Consider the following 22,532-nt stretch of genomic DNA (forward strand, 5'->3'; position numbering starts at 1 on the left):
GATGTGGTGGCGATGATTACAATACAGAGAAAAGCATTTCTCATAGCCGCTGTTGCCTACTGGAGCCTTTGAAACATCTGGACTTTTAATTGAAAAATAGTGTGGTGCTGTGCAAGGCAGACATGCTAAGTGAAGTCGCTAATTTAGAATACAGAAATATAATTGATAAAGTGCTTTATTTACATTGTATTTAAGTATTCATACTTTGTTATGCTTTGTATAACAGGGAGTTATTAGGTTAAATTTTCATGAATGTAGACAGTCTAAAATGAGATAAATTAAGTGAAAGCATTAGTAAAATTTTCTGTTGAAACCAGTGAATAGTTTTCTCTAGAAGGGCATTCACTTTTGCATCATTTGGAACCTTTTAAGGAACCAGAGAGTTCAGGTGTCTTTGGTTTTGTGTTTTGAAAGAGCTAACCTTAAGTTTGGTAGCAGCATTGCATTTCTTTCTTGTTACTGCAACCATATCTTGGGGTTTATGTTGTTGTTGTTGTTATGTTTTGTGTAAAAAAAAGTTTCCTGGCATAATGGTAAATGGTTCTAATGGAAGCATTATTACCCAATAAACCAAAGCCTTCCCACCTCTGGGGCAGGTTATCAGAGTCTGCCCAGGAGAGCAGAAGAGCTGGTGAAAGGCGTGCAATTAACCTTTGTCCTGCCTTCCAGCGGGGGAACTGACCCACCAGCCTTCCGAGGAAATCCAATTTAATTTAAAATGAATTTGAAAAGACAAATTAGCCATATCTATTTTAATAAGATAAAAATCCCGACTCTGCCTACATCTGGTTTAGTTAGGAGATCCGACTCACTGAGCCTCAGGATGAACTTGAAGAAATAATGCCAGGGGTCTATGATAGACACCCTAGGGACCCAGGTGCACCAGTGACAGTTTCTGCAAGCCAGCAAGTCTGGGCTTCCCTTTTCAGCAGAGAATTGCAACTTGAGAAGCACAACAGCCTCTTCAAGCCCCTAGCCAGAATGAGGTTGATGCCATATGCTGCTGGCTCTTCCCTCCAGGGGCCAAATTGTTATTTTCCTCCCTGAAAGAGAGCGCAATGGGAATACTGCCACTAGGGTAGTCAGACTTAATAACAGAAAGATCTCACAATTACAGATTTATCTATTCATCTAAGAGTAGCTATCTCTGTGGCCTGTGAGTTTGTAAGGACTACTAGTGCTTGTGAAAACTGAAAAGAATGTACTGCCAGCTTTTTAAGTAGCAGAATGTTCTTTTGCATTTTAACCCCAGAAACATAGGATTACCAGCTCCACTATGTGCCCAACAGCAGGGAGACCAGAAGCCTCTCCATTTCCTGAATAGCTGGGGCAGCCCTTCTTCTGTCCTTCTTACTCTGATTCCAGTGGTGACCCCTAGTTTGGAATTTGTGGTTGCAGCACTCTGTACCCTTTGCTGGAAACTCTCCTTCAGGGATAGGGGTTTTCTCTGGGAGGAGAACTTATGGCTCTGTCTCATAAGGAATTTGGAACAGCCTACATGACGATATTCCTTAGCTTCAAGGCGCTCTTCATCAGACTTTGAAGTGAATTAAATGAAATCATGTGTGGCAAATACTAGGGCTCTGACTAGATGCCCAACTAATGGTGATGAGCAGTGGCGAAAGAGCTAATTGGGATCACAAAATTCTGTGTACAGTGAGGTCTGTGTTCTTACTGGCAGCTAGTGATTGGCCCAGCTTGTGTTCTGCAACTCCATGTAGCATTTCCTAGTTTCATGGGTAATAGGTAAACAGCATTTCTTATTCATTTTCTGTTTGCTTTGTAGAGGCAGGGCCTCACTGTGTAGCCAGGCTAGCCTCAAATTTGCGGTGATCTTCCTGCCTCTGCCTCTGGAGTGCTGAGATTATAGTTGTGCACCAGCACACTTGATTGTCTTTCAGTGCTCAGTACTAACTGTCCTCAGCACTCCTGGTTCCCACTCTCCCTCCTTTTTAAACACAAAGTTTCCTTCCTCTTGGAGACTGGTGAAGACTTGATAAGAGTTTTGGATACTGCTTTGTTTTTATAAATTTTGTGTGTAACTCCAACTGATTGTCAATGCATCCTAGATACCTAACAATAATTTGGTTTCTCTTTTTCTTGCTGCTTCTGTTTCTGGGCATTTATAAACTGTTAAATAAAAATATCTTCAATTGCCCACTGATGTTTGTATTTTCTGTGGAAAGCATAGTGTATTTTCTTTCTACTCACTGAGTTGTAGGTTCTTTGTGTGGCTTTTTCTTGCACAGAGCAGACCCACCCCAGATCTCACATATATGCATTTTGAGGATGAAAGTGAATGTCATAATTGGAGAAATATAAGGCTATTTATTTCCATTTTGTCTGATGTTTTTACATTGTTTGCTAGGAGGTGCATCAGGGACTTGAATTAATTATAATTACTGAAGAGTCATACACTGATTGAGCAAATAAAGTAGTAAGCCCATTTATGGCAGGACTGCCTAATTATAGCCCATCCTTGGATGAGCTGTATGTGCTTGAAAGATTAATTTTAAAAGGTTCTTAGGACTTAACTAAAAAATGATTCAGTGAAATGTTTGAATTCTGTCAACGAAGAACATCAAATCTTATGGTGATAAAGCAGTCATGAGCCTAGCACTGAATAGAAATTTTGGGGTCTTAAAGACCAGTTAAATCAAGGAAATGATGTAATTTTAAGGTGAATATTAATGTTAAAAAATTTAGAATGTTTAATCTACTGAAACTCTATAAAATATGTGCCTTGATTATTTCCTTCATTATTTTTCTAGCTCTGCTCTGAAATGCTTCACTGTCTCTAAAATTCAGCTGTCTATGGGATAATTGGGAGGGTTGTACCGAAGTTCCCCTGTAGTTTAGGACTGTATGATGGCCAGTTGTAACCTTTGCTAGAGCTCCGCTGTCTAGTGACCGAGCCAAACATACCTTCTCCGTTGAGTCTTAATGTTGAAAGTTGGTAGTAAATCTTAAAAGACTCATTATACTGTGAAAATTGATAGAGTTTAAAACATGTAACTCTTTTTTATGGTCCTAAGAACCTATTTTTACTTTTAAAGCATATTGATTTTATTATATAAGTGATTTAATAATAACGAGGTCTGTAAACTTTTGCTAGATGATGGGGCTTAGTTTATGCAAATTACCTTTTCCTGATATTATCATCATTATGGAAGCCATTGTTTGTATAATTAAATGGAAAGTGCTGTGTAGCATTTAATAATCAAAGAATCCCACAATGGCTATGAAAATTCAAAATGGACACTTTCCATGTTGTAAAGGTGTGGTGATTTCTCAGAAAATTAAGAAATAACCTTCCTCAAAATCCAGTAATACCACTTTTGGGTATATATCCAAAGGATGCTCAATCGTGCCACAAGGACATGTGCTCAACTATATTCATAACAGCATTGTTTGTCATAGCCAGAACCTGGAAACAACCTAAGTGCCCCTCGACCCAAGAATAGATGAGGAAAATGTGGTACATTTACACAATGAAGTACTACACAGCAGAAAAAAATAATGACATCTTGAATTTTGTAGGCAAATGGATGGAGCTAGAAAACATCATTTTGACTGAGGTAACCCAGACCCAGAAAGACTATTAACATATGTACTCACTCATAAGTGGTTTTTAAACATAAAGCAAAGTAAACCAGCCAACAAATCACAATCCCAGAGAACCTAAGCAACAATGAGGGCCCTAAAAGAGATTACATAGATCTAATCTACATGGAAAGTAGAAAAAGACAAGATCTCCTGAGTAAATTGGGAGCATGGGGACCCTGGAAAAAGGTTGAAGGGAAGGGGAGAGGCAGGGAGGGGAACAGAGAAAAATGTAGAGGTCAATAAAAATCAATAAAATTTAAAAAAAGAATGCTGTAAAGATGGATTGCACCTGTGAGCTCATATCCTAGGACATGCTGTAACCATCTCCAAGTCAGGGTAAGAAGAGAGCACTGTGACTTTTCTTCACAACCTTTCTCTGTTGCCTGTGCCTTTGTTCAGAGAGACTTTGTTCAGAAATCTGCTTGGCCTTAGCAGCAGCTTAGACCACAGTAAGAAGAGTCCCTGATGACAACAGTCATAGGAGCAGAGCTCTTGCAGGAGAGACACCAAGCACTAACCCAGGTCCTCTCCACAGAGCTGCACCACAGTCTCACAGAGGCCTGGCACAGGCTTCAGTTTTGCTTTAGACTGCCATTACTTTGAAGTAGATTTTCTCATCTGTATTTCATAGTTGAGGAAAGTTGACTTTCAGAGATATTACAGAGTCACTCATAGTTTACACAGTTCAAAGTTGTCAAGTCCAAAGTTGAGACCAGTCAGTCCTTTTCTGCCCTGGGACGGGGTGGCTAGCACATCCGCATGAGTCCACCGTCGTGGTAGATATTGATGGTATCAGGAAGTGTGTTCTTCATTGAGCTTGGGAAGAGTGACTGCTGTTCCTGTTACAGTCTGTTAGCCCTTTCAGTTTTTCCCTCGTGTGTACATGGAAGTGCTGTCCCTCCTAGTCCTGCTAAGAAACACACAGATACTTATATTAATTATAACTGGTTTTGGCCTATTAACTCAGGTTTATTATTAACTAGCTCTTACAACTTAAATTAACCCATAATTCTTGTCTGTTTAGCCTCGTGACTTGGTACCATTTCTCAGTGAGGCATTCTCTCTTGCTTCCTCTGCATCTTGCTGGTGACTGCTTCTCTCTGCCTTTCCAGCTTCTCAGAATTCTCTTAGTCTGATCACCCCACCTATACTTCCTGACTGGCTACTGGCCAATCAGCGTTTTATTAAACTAATACGAGTGACAAATCTTTACATTGTACAAGAGCATTATCCTACAGCATTTCTCCTTGTTTTCAAAACAAGATCTCTGAATGTAATCTCCTTTGTTTAGCTTTTTTCCTGACCATTATCCATAACAACTTGTAACCAACACTCTAAACGAAGACAAACATCCCTAATACATTATTTTGGGAATGTAGGCATAGTTTTCTAGAATACTTCCTGATGATTGGGGGTGCTGGTAATCTTATGGAGACCCAAAGAAAATTTAGGATTATGGTCAAGTCCTGACTGGAGTATTCTGTGAGGTTTGATGATCTCCATGAGCAGCCTTGAAGTTGTTTTGGATGCAGAACTCAGAAGAAACTGCACCAGAGGTGCTTGAAATGTTGGATCATCTGGGCTATCTATTCCCAATGGAAAAATTTTTAGGGGTGTTCCTTGATCAAATCTTATTTTGTCTTAACCCAGAATGAATCCACAGCCTCTCATTTCCTGTAGAAACAAAAGCAAAACCTCTCCTCCAAAGTAACATATCTTTTGACTTAAATTTTGAAGTCAGGGAATTTTCAAAAAATATAGAGCTTGGTTTAATCCAGCAGCATCTATAGTCAAATGTCTTTTTGCAGCTGTTGCTCCTTCCTCAGCAGTCAAACAATTCAAAGACAATACAATAACAAAAAGTATCCAGATTCTCTGTGTATTTTCTATCTTTACATGACTTTTTTTCTTACTCTACTTCTTTTTTAAGGGCTATCTCTATCCTTTTTCTTTTCTCTCCCAAACCTACTTAATATTTTTAAATATACCATAAACCATTTAGAGGGTTTTTTTTGGTCTGAATCTGCTTTTACTGTATATCTCTATATTTGTCTGACCTTGTGAGTCTTTAATCTGCTAAGCAGCATGGCTAGGATTAAAGCGGTAGCTTTTTTAGCTAGCTGCTCCACCTATTCCTTGACTTCCTGAGAGTCTAGCTTCATGGCCAAATTATTGGCGGAACTCTATGGAGTTTCTAGGTCCATTATACCACCAAGAAGCTTGTTGCTGGCTTCTCATAAACACCAAGTAAGTGTTTGGTGGCAGAGCCTCTTATTTTACTGCTAACAGAGTCAGGAAGCTTTTCTTAAAGGAGCCACACCTCTGCTTGCTGCCAGCAAACAGAGCAAAGATGGTTACCAAGAAGCTGTGTATGACTCTGTTCTTTTCTGTCTAGAATCCTGGTTTTTTGTTTATCTGTTTATTTTTTAAGCTTTCTCAGGCTTTATATGTAAATTCTTTCCAAACATTTGCTCTCCATTTATAAATGGAAGTTTTTATCCTGACTGTTCCCACAGCTATTCAGTCCTAGAGAAACACAAAGAGGTTAATATTGTTTATAAACTGTTTGGCCTATTATTAACTAGCTCTTACAACTTGAATTAACCCATAATTCTTGTCTATGGTTAGCCACCTGGCTTGGCACCTTTTCTCAGTAAGGCATCCTCATCTTGCTTCCTCTGCATCTTGCTGGTGAGTGTGTCAATGTGCCTTTCTTCCCAGAATTCTCTTAGTCTGGTTGCCCTGCCTGTACTTCCTGCGTGGCTATTGGCCTGTGTCTTATTAAACCAATATGAGTGACAAGTTTTTATAGTATACAAGAGCATTATCCCACACCACTCATGTGTCCCCCATTCTTGTGAAATGTTAAACTTATATTTGAACATGAGTGATTGCCATTTTTTCAGTTGATATATATTTTTAAAATCTTGTTTTATTGGCCGGGTTTGGTGGTGTAAACCACTAATCCTAGCACTTTGGAGATGCAGGCAGGCAGATCTCTGTGATTTGAGGTTAGTTGCTTTACAGAGCTATCCAGGCTAGTTAGGCCTACGTAGTAAGACATTGTGTAAGGGGGAAAAAAGGTATTATTATTTTGTGTGTGTGTGTGTGTGTGTGTGTGTGTGTGTGTGTGTGTGCGCGCGCGCCAGGGAACCTTTTGGCCCACGGCATGTGTATGGAGATCAGGGGATAACTTTCAGTAATCAGTTCTCTCCTTCAATCATGGTTCCTAGGATCAAATTCAAATTGTCAGACTTATTAAGAAAACACCTTTGTCCACTGAGTCATTTGCTAACTTCAAAAATTATTTAAGTTTATTGCTCAAACCTCATAGGCTAACTCAGTGTTTTTAAAACAGTAGTGTTAGGCTCCCCTCCCCCGAAGGATCAGATCATCAAAATATTTTAAATAGAGAATATTTCTCCTTGGAGCAACAACTTCCTTGTTCATATTTAGGACTATAGATTTACATTTGCTCTAATATTATGGTTTCCCTGTTCCGTCTTGTCCTCTTGAAAGGGCTGCAGGCCAGTGTACTCCACAGTACTGAGTAATTGGGGTGGTTTTGTGTGTTTTGAGTTTGGGTCATGGGTGTTTAAAGGGGAGGCTGTAAAGCAGCAGTAGGCTTGTCTAGATGTCATTAGCTAGAACTAAGATGAGTGGGCAGACTCTACAGGAATATCCAATAGAAAGAAAGAGTTTAACCACCAAGACTGTCCCTGGGAGTAAGGCAGAAGGCTAACTTCAGCAGTAGGCAGGGCCACGTCAGTGTAGGATTACAGGAGAGGCTGTGGGACACTATGTTCTGAGGATGTTTTAAAGGGGGTGCCCAGAATGTGTCAAAGAATTCCAAGTCTATGGATGTCAATAAAAACTTTTAGGCCTGTGATTATAAAGCAGGAAAAGATATAACAAACATGGTAGACAATGCATATTTCATGAGCCTTAACTGTAGATCAGACAGAGAAGTGAGTGCTTCTGTGTGCAGTCGTACCAGGCTCTCTCTGAAACCCCATTAGAACTGTTATTATCTATGCTTTTCAAATTGTGTGTGTATGTAGTGTATGCATTGTGTGTTCTCATGCGTGTATGTAGAGGTGAGAGGTTGACTCTGGTTCCTTCCTCTGTTGTTTTTTCATTTTATTTACTTGTTTGTTTGTTTTTTTATTTTCTTGAACCGGGCTCTCTCACTGACCCTGAAGATCATCAATGGCTAGATTAGTTGACCATATTGCACTATGCCATTGTGTCCCAACTTTCTCTTGTTTATTTGGGACAGGGTTTTACTATATAGCTTTAGCTGGCCTGGAGCTTGCTTGTGAGCCAGACTGGACTTGAACTCACAGAGATCTGTCTGCTTTTGTGTCCTAAGTGCTGAGGTTAAAGCCATGTGCCACCATGCCTGACCCAGTGCCTAGCACCTTACATGGGTTCTGAAGATGCAAACTCGGTCGTCAAGCTTTGTGTATGAGGAAATCATGACTCAAAAAGCTTAAGTGGTACAGACTATAGTGGTACTGTGTGCAGGTGTAAGTTACAGCCTATGATCTTTGCCATGGCACTGCACACTGTGCTCCCTCCCAGCTTATGTTATGGTGGCAAAGATCCGAGAGGCACCAGATCAGAACTTGACCTTGTTAAAGAAGGAGTGACAGTTGATGTTCTTGATAATAAAAGCTTAATGGAACTAAGGTTGGTGATTCAGAGGAAATTAATGAGATTTTGTCAATTTTATTTTAAGCTTGTCAGAAAATACAGTGTCCAGTGACAAACTGTAGAAATGTTTTTGACAAATTAACTTGACTACAGGTGCCAGATCTGGGAAATGTTGATTTAATAGCCTTTAAGCAGTCCAGATTTATTGAGGGTTAAGATAGCAGTACAACGCCAGCTCTATAGCTCTGAATGGATTTCTCATAGAATTTTATACAAAAATCTATTCATATTCATTGCTTCTATTTTGAATGTAAAAAAAATGAGTTCATTTTCTGAGTCCATGAAATTGTGGTGTTTAGAAGTTTTTCCTCCATTATATAGAACCTCTTTATTTCTCATAATTAGATAATCTGCCTTATGTTGGGTTTTGTTTGAAAATATTACTTCTCTTCAAATGGAAGTCATTAAATATTCCAAGAGAAGTGAGCATTTGTGTATACCAGATCTCACCTGACACCTGTAAAACAGAGTACCTTTCTGTGTCTGTTGATGAGGTGAAGGAGAAAGGTGTCAATAGAATGGCACAGTCACCATTTTTGAAACAGAATGTTTCCTTTCTAAGGCTACAAGTAACCCTTTTATCAATTTGCATTATTACAATTGTCTGGATACACTGATACATTTATTTCTGCATTAAAATTACATATAATGATCTGCTTGTGCAGTTGTGACTAATGGAATAATGTTGTCTGCTTTTTGTCTTTCTAAATGCAGAAGCCAAGCTGTCTGTCCTTTCTGTTTCCTTCCCTTGGCAGAGCAATTGAACATTTAGCAACAGTTTGGAGATCTATTATTCAGTTTATTATTGGAAAGGTTGTTGTTAAGTAGCCCTCCTAACTGAGCCATGTGTTCTTAAGTCTTAGTTCAGTTGACTTACTTGATGTGGGCAGCTCCTAATTAAAGACGATTTTAAGATGCCATGCTAGTCTTGCAATCCCAGCAGCATGCAGGAAGCACGGGTAGGAAGATCACATGTGTGAGGTCAGCAAGATCTACATAGCAAGTCCATGGCCAGCCAGGGATAAATAGTGAAGCCTTCTTTCAAAAAGTCTGTGTGCATGGCAGGGGGTGGATGGGAGGCAGGTGGGCATAGGCTTAGAGAGATGGCTCAGGAGTGAAGAACACTGGCTCCTCTCCCAGAGGACCTAGATTTGATTCCAAGTACCCACAGGGTGGTTCACAATTGTTTGCAGCTCCAGTTTTAGGGGTCCAAAGCCCTCTTCTGGTCACCTCAGGCACCAGCCACACAAACATATATACAGGCACAACACCCATACACATAAAATAAATACAGGATTTTGTTGTTGTTTTGGGGTTTCTGTTTTTTTTAAGAGTCTATGTTGACCAGGTTGGCCTTGAATTTGCCTGTCTCTGCCTCCTGAACACTGGGATTAAAGGTGTATACCACCATCTATTTTAACATGAAATTATTTTTTTAAAAAAAATATTTGAAACTGAGCCTGTTGTTCTTTATTCTTTCTGCTTTCTTTATTTTGGAAATTATAAAGTATATATCTTGAAGTTAATTTTATAAGCAATTGACATATTAAAATGAGTTTGCTGCTGTAAGCAGGCAGTCCCAAGCAGGGACAGCGCAGCATGTCTCCAGGTCTCCCTGTGGCACTGGCAGGCGGGCGGGCAGGCAAGCGAGAGAGACAGATACATGGATAGGCACACCATGCAGAGTGAGGTTGGATATTTATTCAGGGAGTTATGGAGGGTGAAGGGAGAAGGGAAGAAGAGCAGAGAGAGAGGGGAGAGACAGAAGGGGGAGAAGAGAGAGACAAGTGGGGGAAGGGGAGAAATGGGGAGAGAGGAAGACGGAAAAAGAGAGCGCTCAGGCTGGAAGCTGAAGATCAGCCTGCCTCAGGGGATGGGGGAGGGAGTGGGCGTGGCTTGTCTCTTAAAGAGACAGAACAACCATTACACATATAGGTTATATATTTATATATATATATATTTTTTTTTTTTGGTTTTTCGAGACAGGGTTTCTCTGTGGCTTTGGAGCCTGTCCTGGAACTAGCTCTGTAGACCAGGCTGGTCTCGAACTCACAGAGATCCGCCTGCCTCTGCCTCCCGAGTGCTGGGATTAAAGGCGTGCGCCACCATCGCCAGGCTATATATTTAGGTTGTATATTACTTTAGTTAATGAGACACATGGATTGGAAAAGCCAGTTATTAGATTATTAATTATTATTACTATTAACATATCATTATCAATTGTTATCTAATTATTGATTAGATGACATTTATTCATAATGTTGGTATTCTCTTGATAGGCTTGAAAATGGTTTCAAAAGAATGAGCCTTTCCAATGTATCATAAGGTACAAAGACTCATCACTTGATCCAATAATTTACACCTGGAATATGTTCATATTTATATCAAAGAATGCTTGAGAGAATGCAGCTTACAATAGTGGGATGTTTATAATGTTCATCTCTGTAAACTGCAGTGTAATGAAATGTTTTAGATCATTATTCCTCACCTGCTATATGTCAGGTCCTGTGTTATGTGTAGGAGACATTTCAGAGAAGAGAGTGGTTTGGAGTGGCAGAGGCAGTCCATTTACACGGGATAAGAAAGAAGAGGGAGGTGTGAGGAGTGTGTGCAGCTCGCCAAGCTAACCCTGAACCTCTGCCGTACTTCAGGCCTAAGGCACACACAGCAGTTGTTCCCTTTCTGTAATTCACTCTTGAGCTGGTAAAGAAGGCAGAGGTGGATACAGCAAACAGTAAACTGTAAGGTCCTGACAACCGGATTACTAGGAAGCAGAGGAGAGGCAGTTATTTTGGACTTCCCCTTCTTGGAAGAGACATTTGAGATGAAGGACAGAGGAAAGCTTTCATTCCTTGGTCAGTGATTGTGTGTGGATGTTATATGTATGAGAGAGTCTATTGAAAAAGCGGAGGTTTTGAGAGGTGTCAAAGATTAGCTGAGAGTCAGAGCAGATCTTCAAACCTCGATCCAACTCTACTCTACTCTGAACTGTTGCTGTGTGTTGTAGCAGTGAGGCACTGGGTCTGGTTGACCAGGCTATTAGCTGTACCGAGTCAGTGGAGAGCTATAGTGTGTTTCTGACTGGAGTGAGCTGTGGTTTGAGAAAAGAGTTCTCATTGTTGGCAGAAAGGAGGTAGGGCTGTGGAAGGTGGGCTTCTGAGGTAAGACATTTGGAATGCTGCTGTTCTGGTGTGGCCAAGAGATGGTGCAGCTTTCATCTGGGCCAGTGCCGTGAGCACAGAAGAGCAAGATTTGAGAAACATTTTGGGGTCAGTGGTGTAGAAGATAGGGCAAGAAAGAGTTGCAGCAGTTCCTAGTCTGTGTGAGCCAGTCACCCACTAGATACAAAAAGCCTTGTGAGTGTGCAGACGACAGAAGAGCTCATGGCGGAGAACCCTGTCTGAATGACAAGTCCCAGAAACATTTTCAGAGCCTTCAGTTGGGAGGCCTGAGGTCTGGACTTCTCTTGCCCTGTGTGGGGTTGCCCTTGTGTTGAGGAAGTACTCTTCTGTTGCCTCAGATCTGTACCTGAGGCTCTGCCTTCTTTCCCCTGCTTAGGGCTGTTCTGGAGAGCTTGGATCAGCTTCACATTTGTTGGCTATTAGTCATTATTTAAAAAAACAAGAAACCAAGATTAAGTTACATATTGAGAAATTACTTATGTGCATTTGCTTGGGCCAGTGTGCCCTCAGGACAATTTCAGGGAGTCCATTCCATTCTTTTACTGGGTGGGTCCCAGATCATCGGGTTGGCTGAAGTATCTCACCAGCTGGATTCATCTATTTTTATCTTTCTTTAATAAAAATTATTTAACTCTGGGCCTTGCCTATGCCAGTAGGTAGAAGTGCTACAGTAGTGTTATAGTCCTAGCCCACATAGTATGTTCCTAGTAAATATTTACTTAATGCCTTATCATGGGCTGCATTTCCAACATGGAACTTTGTTCTCTTACCTTATGCCCTTAAGCCTTGCATGGTAGTTACTCTTGCTGTCTTTATCTCCTTTGTTGTTGTTGTTTGTTAATATGGTATTTTTTTCCAATTTTACTCTTATTATTATTTAATCATTATAGAATATACAAAGCAAAAACTTAAAATCACTCATAGAATCACCATGTCTTGGAACCTCTGCCCCACCCCTGTTGTGCTGACTGTAAACATGACAGTGGCTTCTCTCTGGACTCTGAGGGAGCATGGCTGTTTCCTAGGATGCCTCTACCAACCCGTCCCAAGGGTGACTGCTTCTGGGCTCTCTTGTCAGCCTACCTTTTCCTTCTTAGAGTGCTCCTGACTGTGCAGCCAGGAGATTGCTGAAGGGCTGCTCAGCACTTTGTTTAATAGACTTGATATTCAGGTCCCAGCATGTGTTACAGTGGCTGTTTGTTGAATGCCCGAGAGAGGAGAGGTACAGCTGAACCTTTTCCCATGAAGCCCTCTCTTGTGCTCTAATTATGGCTTCATCTCCCCAGTCCTGTATTGGGGAGTGCATAAATTGTTGTGTGACATGATCTTTGTTTATTGCTAGTTGCTTTTTAATAGTTGGATGTTAGGCCTCTGGAATATTGCTTTCTTGATGTGTGATGAATACTTTTAATCCTTTGGTCACCTTATTTTTTATAAGTTAATTACTTTCTATTATGTTGATAGATTGTTTTATGTTTTAGATGATTTTCTCTAAATCTTGCCACACAGGGACTCTTAGTTGAGCTCACTGCCCCACCTGGAGCTTTTTCGAAAGAGCTTTCTCATTAAAATAAGATAATTTCAAGATTTGTACAAGGGTGGAATTAGAAGATTAAAATGATGAAACACTTCATTCATTTGCTAGGCATCTCTGTGTTTATTGTTATTTCATATGAAATAAACAGGGTTAACAGCTAACCTAATAACTGTCCTCCAGTTTGGAGCAGAGAGGGTAGGGGTGGGGTCTCAGTCCCTGTCTGTCCTAGAGTAGCCCTGCAGATCTAGACCCTTCTTTGGGAGGCTGCTCAGGTGGAGCTATTGTGTTTATGAGGACAAAGGGAAAGAAAAGGTGAGCTGCTGAGAATGGGGGTTAGTGGCACTTGGACTGACTGACTAAGGGGCGAAAGGAGTTGATATTCAGAATAGTGACTTTGGAGTTACGATGGCTCAGGTTGAACTGTGGTTCTTCCAGTGGCTCTGGTACATTGAGCAGGACACTGTATCCTCAGAAGCCTTAGTTTTCTCTGCTGGAATATAAGAGTATTGGTAGACCCTTCTCTTAGAATTAGGTTAAAAATTAAATGAAATAGAGCCAGAGCAATAAACCTGATTTTACTAGAATAGTCAGTATTCTTTCTAGAGCTTGTTGCTATCACTTTGTACCCCGTGTGATTGTGAAATCAAAATGGATCTGAAATTGAAAGCATCTAGCAAGCTGCTCTGCACATAGGAAGCACGCTGCAGTTTATGAAGCAGATTCATGTCGTCATCCCCAGTGGGTTTTCACATCTTGAGAAGTCAGCCCAGCGACCCCTCAGCTGTAGTTCTGCAGAAAGATAAGGGATACGTGAGGATAAAAGGTAGACTGGCAAGACGACTCAGTGAGTAAAGAAGAGCAGTAAAAGCAATAGACTGGATCTAATAAGGAAGGCGGTGTGTGTGTGTGTGTGTCTGTCTGTCTGTCTGTCTGCCTATGTCGGGGGATTTATTTGAGTGGTTTATAGGCTGTGTTTAGGATAGTTCAACTGTGGCTTTTTCCTGATGGGAAAGCCAAGAATCCAGAATTTGTTTGGTCCACGAGACTGGTGTCTCGGCAGTGCCAGTCTGCTGCTTGAGCCTGGAGGATTCCTGGGGAGCTGCTTGTTTTCAGTCGACTTCAGAGTCTGCTCAGCAACAGAGGGTAGACTTGCCTGTAGGAATGAGATGTGTGTTCAGATACACATCCCAGGAGCATGTTCAGACCAAGGTAGCTAAACCATGATGGGCAGGCAAGGGTGGTGGCATTGGGTGATGATGGAGAGGTGTGTGGGTACCAGATCTATCAGACAGTACTGTGAGAGTTTGGACTTTATTCATTGTCATTCACTCACTAGAAAAATTCAAAGAAGGTTGTAATGTGGTTGGCTTTTAGTGTCAAGTCCCTCCCTCATACTGCACATCAAAACCAGAATGTACTTATAGAAAGGAGCACTCTACTGGTGTGCATGCACTCAGGGAAGTGTGTGTACGTGTGTTTGTGCACACCATGGCTATTTAACGACTTCTCTGTGGCTGTGACTTGCATTATGACAGATGACATGGAGTGTCCTTTCATGTATTTATTGACCACTTGTATATTTTCTCCAGTGAAATGTCTGCTCAAATCCTTTGCCAGTATCTTAATTGGATTATCTTTTATATTGCCTTGTGGGAGTCCTCAGCCTGTTTGAGATGGTAGGCCCTTGCCAAATAAATGGATTGCAGTTCTTCCTTCCCCTTCTGTGGTTCACCTTTTTATGTTCTTGACAATATTCTTGGGGGAACACATTTTAAGATTTTTGATAAACTGATTGATTTTTGTTGTTTTTTGTTGCTTATACTTTGTGTCATTTAAAGAAATTAGTGACTGATTCAAAGTCAAGAACACTTATTCTCCTATAAGTTTTATATTTTTACCTCTTACGTTTGGATCTTTATATATGCCATGAGGTAGGATTGCAAATCATCCTTTTGCATGTTTCTCTTTGGTCATCTCACTGCTGTTTGCTAAACAGACCATTCTTCTCCACTGAAGCTCAGTTTTGCAGTAGTTGTCCTAGAGCTTCCTAGGAAGACAGTAGAAAGAAAGAAGTAGCTGTTTGAAGCTGAGACCACTTGCTGCAATGAGGAGGCTGCTGTTGTAACCTGGGGTAGGGGACAATTGGGGCCAGTGAAGTGCACCAATATAAACTTAAATTGTCTGTGCTCTTTTCTCCTTGTGACATGTTTGTCAGTCAGTATGATTGTGAGCCAAGAAGACGGAGCTCTAGTCTCTGTTGAGGAAAGGGGATGACTCTAGGCCGTGTAGCACAGAGCTGGAGAGGAAGCTATAGTTGTGTGGGTTGGAAGTAAATGGAACAATTTTTTTTTTTTTTGCAAGAAAAGAGGAAATAATAGTTTGGAAGTGTTAGTGGGGAAAGCACTACCTACATGGCCACCTGAGCTTGAGTATTTGGGGATCATGGAAAAGAAGACTGAAGACATGGTGGGATGTGCTTGTAACTGCAGCCAAAGCGTATGGATCATGAGTTTGACGCCACTGTGGGCAGTAGGGCAACTTGGGAGGTACAGAGAGAATTAGGGAGAGGGGAAACACAGGGATAGAAGCAAAGCAGTCCTGTTCTAAGAGAATGGCAGAGGAGGCATGCCCTCCCCAGACAGAGTTTTTGCTTGAGTCATAGAAGTAAAAGAATGTTTTAAAAGGCAGCTTTGATTTGTTGCTGACTAGTGCGAGTGCCCTAGAGAGCCAAAAGGAGCATGCAGAGAGAGGAGGGCTGAGTATGTGGAAAGAATCGGGAGTGCATAGAGTCATGTGGGTTGAGCAGTAAGTAAAGATCAAGGACCCTTGAACTGATGTGGCACTTAAGTAAGCAGGTGCACTGCCCAATGGTGTTAGTATCCTATGTCTCAGGCACATAGACAGGCTCTTGTCCCAGTGTGAGTGCCTCCTCTTCAGCCTCTTCAGGAGAGACATGACTATTACCAGGGAACCAATGCCAGGCTCTGTTAGTGTCTTCTCCAGGGGCAGAGACTTGATAACAAACCAGTCTGTTCAAGTACCAGTTCTGCTCACACTAATACTTGTTCCTCTAGGAGAGTATATTCACCTTCCTGCATATAGACTTTGTCCACCCTAGAGTAGGACTATGCAGAAAGGGTAGGAAATGGCTGTGCTGACCCAGACCAGCAGAGTTGTGCTAGGACCCACAGTGCCTGCAAGACCACAGCTGTGTGCTTTACTCTCTCATGCATGTGCTCCCTCCACAGGGTCATGTGGGTACAACTGCAACTAAGAAGATTGACGTCTACCTCCCCCTGCATTCAAGCCAGGACAGACTGCTACCAATGACCGTGGTGACAATGGCCAGCGCTAGGGTGCAAGACCTCATCGGGCTCATCTGTTGGCAGTATACGAGCGAAGGACGGGAGCCAAAGCTCAAGTAATCCTTTCTCTTCTTGCCCACTCTAGTTCCCAGTGGTCTCCTAGCCATCAAATCTGCACTCTTGGGCATATCAGTCTCTCTAGACATTAGCCAGAGAACCAGATTTTCACACTCTTGTAGCTCAGAGTTCTCCCCAGGTCTTGGGCCTCAGAGTCTGCTTAAAAATAAACTTGCAAGTTTCCAGATATGGACACAAGGAAATGAATTTATTTGGATGAGAGTAGCATGAAAGGTAGTGAGGGTAGACCCGTGTCTGAGCACTTGCCATGAGCTGTCACTTAGCAGGCCACTTCATTCCTGGTATCCTGTTTGTTCTTCCAGCCATGAAGGTAAGTATACTGATCCTCTCTGTCTGTGAAGGAAGGACTCAGGCTCAGGTACTTGCTGAAGGTCACTCCACAGGAGATGGCAATCAGGGTATTGTGTGATCCTGCCTGCCTTGTGCAGAACCGTCTGAACCTCAGCTTTCTTCATCAGTGGTGATTTGCCTTTTTCCCATCACTGAGCTCTATTTTTCATTTAGCGGTTAATATTAAAGATCCTTGCTTGAAGGTGGGCCTTCCATGCCTGCACATTTAGCTGCTTTGACAGTTGCTTTAGCTGCATTGGCCCTGCTTCCGTCCTTTCTTGATAGGCATCCTCTTCTAGTTCACTGTCTTCCCAGGAGTAGGGTATGGGATACAGCAAAATACAGTGGGAAATTTCTCCTCCCTGCCCATGTTTAGCTGAGTTATCTAGTCAGCTTTAGTTTAGTTAGGGCTAGGGACATTAAATTTGAACATGATTTTTTTTTCTTCTAGCTCTTCTTTCATTGTTTTCTTCCTTTGTGAAGTGTAGTCCAGCCTCAAACTCAGGACCTTCCTGACACAACCTTCTAAGTGCTGGGATTATAGATGTGCACCACTATACCTAGTTGCTTTTAAGCTCTTTCTGATGTTGCCCTCCATTTCCTCGAGTAAATTTGGGTGTAAAGATCATCTTCATTGCTTTGGTGTCAATAGAGAGCCATTCCAGCTGAGATACTCACTAGCTTAGACAAAGGGTTCAGCTGCTGTTCTTTGTAAGGTACTGAGATGTAGATCTTTCTCAGTATGAAGTAGAAATGAGGAACAAGAAAGGGAGCAATACTTGATTTAAAACCCTGGAGCTGCTGTCTAGTGTTGCCACTGAAGCTGACAGATGTGAGTCAGCTGGCCTAGGGTTATATGGCTACTGAGTAGCAGACTGGAGCTGAATGAAACTCCATTTTATAGCAATAGAAACTAAACTCAGGCTAAATAGCTTCCTTAATCACACAGTAAGTGGCAGGATTGGTATTTTTAACCCAGTGGTCTCTACAAGTGCCCAGTTCTTCCCTATCACACTTACTGTAGTGGAACTGTGTGGCAGATCTGGAAGTACAGGAGAGACTAGCTTCGGCCGTGAGGGGCTTTGCCCAGGGTAAATGCCAAGATAAAACTGCACAATCCATAGAGAATGGCATGTCAGAGCAGAAGGTTTGAGAAGAGCCAGGTGTGTTTCAGAGTTAACATGGGGTTCAACTGCCTTCATCCTGGGACAGCAAAGGTGAAACATGAAGGAGCAGCAGGAAAGGTTATGTCTAAAAAGCTAAGAAGAGAGGCACAGATACGTGGTTCTGCTCGACTCGCGTGCAGAGCAGAGTACGGACATATTTGTACTAGATGCCAGAGGCTGGAAGTTTAGTATATTGTCTTGGGAATACAGGTCAACCCATAGCACTACTTCTTTGCTAGTTGATGACTTTCTATATTTTCCCTGTGTGAATTAGTGACATGATTATAATAAAAACTGGAATGTTCTTCAAAAGGTGAACCATTAAATACCATGCTGCATCTGTCCAGTGTAACACTGCTCAGAGATTTAAAAAAAAAAAAAAGGAACTAGCCATTGCTACAACTACATGAATAGGTCTAAGTCACTTTGGAAAGGTTGTAGGTTGTGTCTCATGTGATTTCATTATGTAACATATTAAAAGTGACACAAACACAGAGACAGAGAACACATAAATGGTTTCAGAGACAAAGACAGTATCTGGGAGGAAGATGTATGAAAATACCTTCTCTGTTCTGTTCTGTTCCCAGTGAAGGTTACATACACATGCACACACACACACACACACAAGCTGGCAGAAGAAACTAAGTAAGATTTGTTACCAGTGTTGTGCCAGTGTCAGTTTCCTTGGTCTGGACTATAATGACATGAGCTGTCACCTCCAGAGAAGACTGCCTAAAGGACTCCCATGTGATCAGTTTTTCCCTATTGTGACTTTATAATCATTTAAAATGTAAGCTTTAAGAATAGTACTTTTTAAAAAGCACAACAGCAACAAAAATCTACTTTCTGCATGCCAGGCAACAGTTAAATGTTAAGTGATGCCAGCATACCCTGTTGCCATGCTGGAAGGTATCATGATTAGAGGAGAAACACAACTGCAAAATTGCAGAGAGACGGTACCAGTCCCCATACAGGACACATGATATACTCACAACCCAGCCAGTGCTTCATAGGTGTTGAGGGACACAACTGTAAACCCAGCTTCCTGATCACCCACCACATTCCTTGATAGAGACCATGTGACACACTATATACATCTCTTCACTTAAGACAGTTGCCTCTTAGAGCTTTTGGTCTTTATACTTTGAAAATTTTCTATTCTTAAAAACTATAGAAGGGGCCGGGTGGTGGTGGCACACACTTTTAATCCCAGCACTCAGTAGGTAGAAGCAGGAACTCTGTGAGTTCAAGGCCAACCTGGTCTACAGAGTGTGTTCCAGGATAGCCAAGGCTACCCAAAGAAACCCTGTTTCAACAAAACAAAATCCAAACAAACAAGCTATAGAAGACCTCAAAAAAAATTCATTTATGTATCAGTATTTTCTGTAGTATAACTCTTAACTTGGACAAACGTTTAAAACATTTCTCAATTTTAAAATCACTTATAAATATATTTATTAGATGTTCGCATACATTTTTATTTTTCACTAAATGTTCTTCTTGAAGAATCTTAGGTGAAATTGTTATTAGATGTGTGTGTGTGTGTGTGTGTGTGTGTGCATGCAAGCACACACACACACAGTTCTACGTATGCCCAAATGAATATACAAGACAGAAAACAACTTTCAGTGTCATTTCTTAGGAGCTGTCCACCTTGTCATTTTGAAACTATCTCTCATTCACCTGGAATTCACCTATTACTTTAGGCTGATTGGCCAATAAGCCCCAGGAGCCTTGTCTGGATCTATCTAGAGCTAGGATTTGATGTGTGTGCTGCTGTAGCCAGCTTTTTCCTGGGTGCGAGAGGGTAGACAGAAGGACCCCAGGGTCTTGCTGGCTAGTCCTAGTCAGCCTAGCCAGTTCAGTTCGAGGTCTCATTGAGTAAAGATTTGTAGAGAAAGACACCAGATGTTGACCTTGTCCTTCACAGGTCGCATACACGTCACATATAGCACATACACACCCATAAATAAATGCCACTAAAAGCAGAAAAATGCCTGCAGCTTTCTAAGCTGTTTTATTAAAGCTGTTAATTATACAGAACACTAGACCTAAAAACCCTCCATTTTTTAGCTTCTTCCTTCCTTCATCATCCCTCCCGTCACTGGTTCAATAGCACAGAACAACACACTGAATTATTCACATAGATGCAACATGCTCAAATAGGAGAACTTTAAAATGTCTCAGTTTGTCTCACCACAAGTTAAAAGAAAAGAAAAACCTTTTAAATTCAAAATTGTAAAATCCATGGTCTAGATTGCCATTCCTGAACACCTTTTCCTGCCATACATATTTAGAGAATTGAAATTATAAAATATACATAATGAAAATTTTTTCATTTTTATAAATGTATATATATATTTCATTTGGTAATCTAGAATGATTTAGCTTCCTTATTTTTTCATAATTGTGAAAAGAGGCTTTTACTTTTTTTTAAAGAAAAGATGACAAACTAAAAGATTTTTTAAAAAGAAACTTGAAAGGAAGGTTCAAATAGGTGATCAGCTTAGGTTATGTGTAGCATGGGACCCTACTAGAGTGATCTCGTGTTATTTTGTCAACTTCTGTAGTTAGCATGGCTTTCAATGGTGCATTCCACCAGGTACCCATCACATGGACAGCTCAGAACTCCCCCCATCAGTGCATTTGGAATTGCCGAGTTAAGCCTGCCTTTGAGGTTTTTGCAAGTTGTCTTTGACACCAGATTCCTTAGTCCTGTTTGGTGTAAGCCAGTCTGAGTCTGCAAAGTAAATCTCTGAAATCCCTGCCTGTCAGGCAGTGTGGGAAGGATTTTCTTTTCAGCCTGTTAGTGTTGATGCACTAGAATAGATCCTTATTTGGTCTTTCCCCAGTGGGCTGGTCTGTGGAAGAGCACTTCATTCACTGGGGCCAAATTGCTAGGTGCATGTAAGAACTTTTCTCCAATTTTGGTTTGATTGTTAAGAAAACCGTTTCTACAAGAATATTGTTCAACTAGTTGCTTCTGTGCTGTGAAAACTGCAGCAGCTGACCAGCCGCAGGGAAGGAAAGGAGGATTCTTAGCATCCTTGATTCTTACTTGTGTTTGTTAATTTGTAAGATCGAATTGTGGTATTTAGCTTGGTTTTCTTTCTGGTTATTTGATATACTGATTCTGAGAAAAAACAGTGGGAAGGCACTGACTGAAACAGCTTCAGTCTTCCTACATGACTAGACTGAGCAATTTAGACTGCATTTTTCATATTTATTGAATTTTTGTTCAGAAAATATGGCTTATAAAGTTTTGTTTAGATTTGGGCAGGTTGCTATAATTTCTTTGTACATAGTTTGTGATTCTTGAAGGGGAAAATCCCTCTGGCTTGTAGATCTCAGTATATACTTACTACAGCAACACATTTGATCATTTACTGATGCCTTGGTCTAAGGTCTACAACAGAATAGCATTACACTGTTTTCCCTCTCTCAAGTTTCCACTGAAGAGTATCTCTTCCTTCTGATATTTTGACCATTACATAAAAAGCTATTGTACATGTTTGCATGCAGGTTTGTATTCATGGGAGTTTTCATCTCATTTGACTAAGTAGTTGGAGCACAATTCCTGGATTGAGTGGTAAGGTAAACCTGTGTTGTAAGACCATCAGCTGTCTTTCAGAAGGCTTCTGACAGTTGGTATTTCCACCAGCGAATGGTGAGAATTTTGTTGTTTTACCTTCTCCCAGCATTCAGTGCAGTTGGCATTTGGACATTATTCTTTTTTCTTTTTATTATTGAGAAAAAAAAATTTCCGCCTCCTCCCAGCCTCCCACTCCTCCCCCCTCCCTGGACATTATTCTTATAGGTGTGCAGTGGTCAGGGTGTGTGCTGACTTGCAGTTCTCTAATGGATGATGCTGAGCATTTTATATTTTATACCTGTTCTGTTTGGCTGTTTGAGTGAGCTGGTAGGATTTTTTATTCATTTTGAAATTAAGTTGTTTTCCTATTGTTGAGTTTTAAGAATTCTTTGTGTTTTTAGATACAATTCCTTTGTCAGATGCTTTGTGAAGACTTTCCTCCCAGTGTATGTTTGTAGTATCTCCTACAGAGCAGGGGTTTTCAATGTTAGTGGGCGTCAGCTTACCTGTTCTTTCTTTCACAGATCTGCTGGTGGTGGTCTTTCCTTTTTTTTTTTTAAATTTTTATGCTTGGGTGTGTGTATGTACATGTGTATGTGTGTTGTGAAGTATATGTCACAACATTCATGTAGATGTCAGAGGACAACCACATGGATCAAACACAGGTCCTCAGGTTCGGTGAGCACCTTTACTTGCCAAGCCATCTTTCTCATCCTGGAGTTGTATCTAAAAGGTTCTCATTATATCCAGGTCACCTAAATTTTCCTTCTATACTTCCTTATAGAAGTTGTATGATTGTGTGCTTTTTGTTTAGATTGGTAAACCTGGATTAGGATGCCTCAGTGGTAGAGCGCTTCCCTAACATGTGCAAGGAATAGGGTCATGGGTTCTATCCTCAGTGCTACTAGAAGGTGACAGAGAAAAGAATATGCCTTGGATTCAACCTGGAGGGGAGGTTTG

General features: G+C 41.1%; 1 protein-coding gene across 10 annotated transcripts in view; it reads left to right on the forward strand.

The window, feature by feature from the left end:
• The window catches only part of Mapkap1 (MAPK associated protein 1), a 254,905-nt gene that overhangs the window by 104,455 nt on the left and 127,918 nt on the right, over positions 1-22,532 (forward strand). For all 10 annotated transcript variants that reach the window (XM_041674614.1, XM_041674611.1, XM_041674617.1 and 7 more), the window contains one exon: positions 16,290-16,462. In XM_041674614.1, the coding sequence (XP_041530548.1) occupies positions 16,290-16,462 (173 nt within the window). The remainder of the gene's footprint in view (positions 1-16,289; positions 16,463-22,532) is intronic.

The sequence above is a fragment of the Microtus oregoni genome, unplaced genomic scaffold (genome assembly GCF_018167655.1).
Source record: "Microtus oregoni isolate MIOR12 unplaced genomic scaffold, Mior012 000025F_ref0000491, whole genome shotgun sequence".
NCBI lineage: Eukaryota > Metazoa > Chordata > Mammalia > Rodentia > Cricetidae > Microtus > Microtus oregoni.